Here is a 2,733-nt window from a genome sequence, read left to right on the forward strand (position 1 = left end):
ATTACTATTGATCACCGTCTCTGCTTTCTTTAAATTCTACTATATTTCTCATATCTTATACAGGTGCTGAATATCTCACTCTTATATCCTATTCTGTATCTCGTCATCGTTGTATGATCAGCTGAGTGCATCCTACTCTCTCCTCCTATGCGTCGCTTTTTTCCATCTCCCTCATCAATCGTGAACGGAGAGCTATATGCAAGAGTACGCTTCTAAAGACGGTAGCACTATTAAATTTCTGGCTTCTTTTTTTGTTCGATAAAGAGGTGCATATCTGATTTAGACATTCGCTTTCCGTTGAGAGAGAGGGCGAGAGTGACAGAGAGAAAGAGGGGGAGAGAAAGAGAGAGAGAGAGAGAGAGAGAGAGAGAGAGAGAGAGAGAGAGAGAGAGAGAGAGAACGAGAGAGTAGGACAAAAGGCTAATATGCCAGAATATGGAAACACATGCTATATAAAAGCATTCCCCAAGACGTCCACCTGTTTAAAACAACCACTTTTCTCCTCGACAATGAGCGGCCGTCTAAGAGACCTTCCATTGTACATGTACGTGTGTGAGGAGACTGACAAACTGTGGTGTAGCGGTTAAGCACTTACCAATGCCTGCAGAAGATATGGGTTCGATTCTTGTGTAAAGATGTTTTTATAGAGTATCTCCATCTGGTTGCGGGGACGTTGTGTCCCTTTTAGCCTCCGTTGGCCTTGACAGACACGGACGTAGCAGCCAGTCTTCTAAAATAAGGCCTAAATTGTGTCGATATGTATAAAACAGCTAGACCTACAGTTACATTTTCTAAGTATAAACATGTTTTATTTAAAGAAGCGTGGCTTTGTAATTTAATCGAATCTGCTCTGTCACCTGTAGATCTATAAGACAATCAGCTGTTCAATGGCCACTTCTCATTTCCTGCCTTGTATATTTTTTACAGTTTGATGACTCTGTGTAAGACTGTCGCCTGTCTAGATAGTTTGGTTTTTATTTCTATCAAAACATTTTGTTTTCCCCAGTTTTTTGTAACATTGTCATTCCACGTTGCATAATATTATAATATTAATACATGTTTGTTCTCCGCGATAGCAATGTTAGGGGAAATAACTCCGCTTACTTTACTTCTTCATTAGGTATTAAGTTATCTACCTTGCATTTATTTGAAAAATGGTTGGACATTGAATCAGCTGTCAAGGCTGCTAATCGATAACCAAGAACTTACAACCAGAGATCAAACTGATACAGAGGAAGGGGCAGGCTACGGAAAATATGGATAGAAGGTGTCTGAGAAACATAAGACAAACATAGTATGTATAACCATGAAACAGGCGATACAAACAAACAAGAGAAAGATGTTTGCTTCTACGCTCGTCACCTTGAGGTCACAGAGGCTGGAAGAGATAAATTTACTTACGTAAACCACTTGCATGACTTGCAGGTGATGTTTAACTTCGGTGGCGCAACGCTCTCTTTCTCTCTCTCTCTCTCTCCCTCTCTCTCTCTCTCTCTCTCTCTCTTTCTCTCTCTCTCTTTCTCTCACTCACTCTCTCTCTCTCTCTCTCTCTCTCTCTCTCTCTCTCTCTCTCTCTCTCTATCTATCTCTGTGTGTGCGTGCGTGCGTGTGTTTGTGTCTATCTATCTATCTATCTATCTATCTATCTATCTATCTATCTATCTATCTATCTATCTATCTATCTCTCTTTCTATCTATCTACCTGTCTGTCTATCTCCTTCTACCCATCTCTCTCACTCCACCACCCACCCCCTCGTCCTCTCTCTCTCTCTCTCTCTCTCTCTCTCTCTCTCTCTCTCTCTCTCTCTTTCTCCCCCCTCCCCCTTTCTCTCTCTTTCTCTCCCTCTCTCCCTCTCCTCCTCCTCTTTCTCCTCCCCCTGCTCCTCCCTCACCTCCTTTGAGCATGTTCTTCACAAAGCAGTAACCAATCCCCCATCTTGAGGCGGCAGCGTCCATCAGACAGTCTCTGTGCACCATACGATCGGTGCAGGCTGCCTCCCACACAGAGTACAGCTGGAGGAAGTTCATCGAGACTGGGGGAAAAGAAAAGAGTGGTGTGGTGGTGGGTGGGAGGGGCGGGGATAGGAAATAAAGAAAAGAGAACGGTAGTGGAGAGGAGGGGAGCAGAGAAAGAGGAGAGAGAGGGGAGCAGAGAAAGAGGAGAGAGAGGGGAGAGAGAGAGAGAGAGAGAGAGAGAGAGGGGGGGGGAGAGAGAGAGAGAGAGTTTAGTTTTAGTGAGTGTTTTAAGGCACTTGCAACACGATAAGGTCATATAAGTGCCGAAGATTAAAGGTGTTACAAGAGAGTAACAAACACGAAAAAAGGAGGGAAGATAAAGATGATAGATGTTTGATAGGAAAGAAGAAGCAAACCACACCAATGAGAGAGAGAGAGAGAGAGAGAGAGAGAGAGAGAGAGAGAGAGAGAGAGAGGTGGGGGGAGGGGAAGGAAATAAGGAAAAGAGAACTGTGGGGGAGAGGAGGTGAGAGGTTGGGGTGGGGGGAGTAGGGAAGGATAATGAGAGGCAATGGAGAGGGGGGGAGGAAGAAAAGGGAATGGGAAAAATATAGAGATAGTGAAATGAGTGAGAGGTGTGAGGGTGAATATAACAGGGGTAGGGGCGTACACAAGGAGAAAATAGGGGGGATGCGATTAGAAGCAAGGTGATGATGAAGATGAGGATGATGATGATGATGATGATGATGATGATGATGATGATGATGATGATGATGA

The 2,733-nt window shown here is 44.0% G+C and overlaps 1 protein-coding gene across 1 annotated transcript in view; it reads right to left on the bottom strand.

The window, feature by feature from the left end:
• The window catches only part of LOC101852392, a gene marked incomplete in the record, with an annotated part of 10,185 nt that overhangs the window by 2,300 nt on the left and 5,152 nt on the right, over positions 1-2,733 (bottom strand). Inside the window, 1 exon segment of the mRNA XM_013079982.2 lies at positions 1,893-2,033. Within this exon segment, the coding sequence (XP_012935436.1) occupies positions 1,893-2,033 (141 nt within the window).

The sequence above is a fragment of the Aplysia californica genome, unplaced genomic scaffold, assembly GCF_000002075.1.
Source record: "Aplysia californica isolate F4 #8 unplaced genomic scaffold, AplCal3.0 scaffold00070, whole genome shotgun sequence".
NCBI lineage: Eukaryota > Metazoa > Mollusca > Gastropoda > Aplysiida > Aplysiidae > Aplysia > Aplysia californica.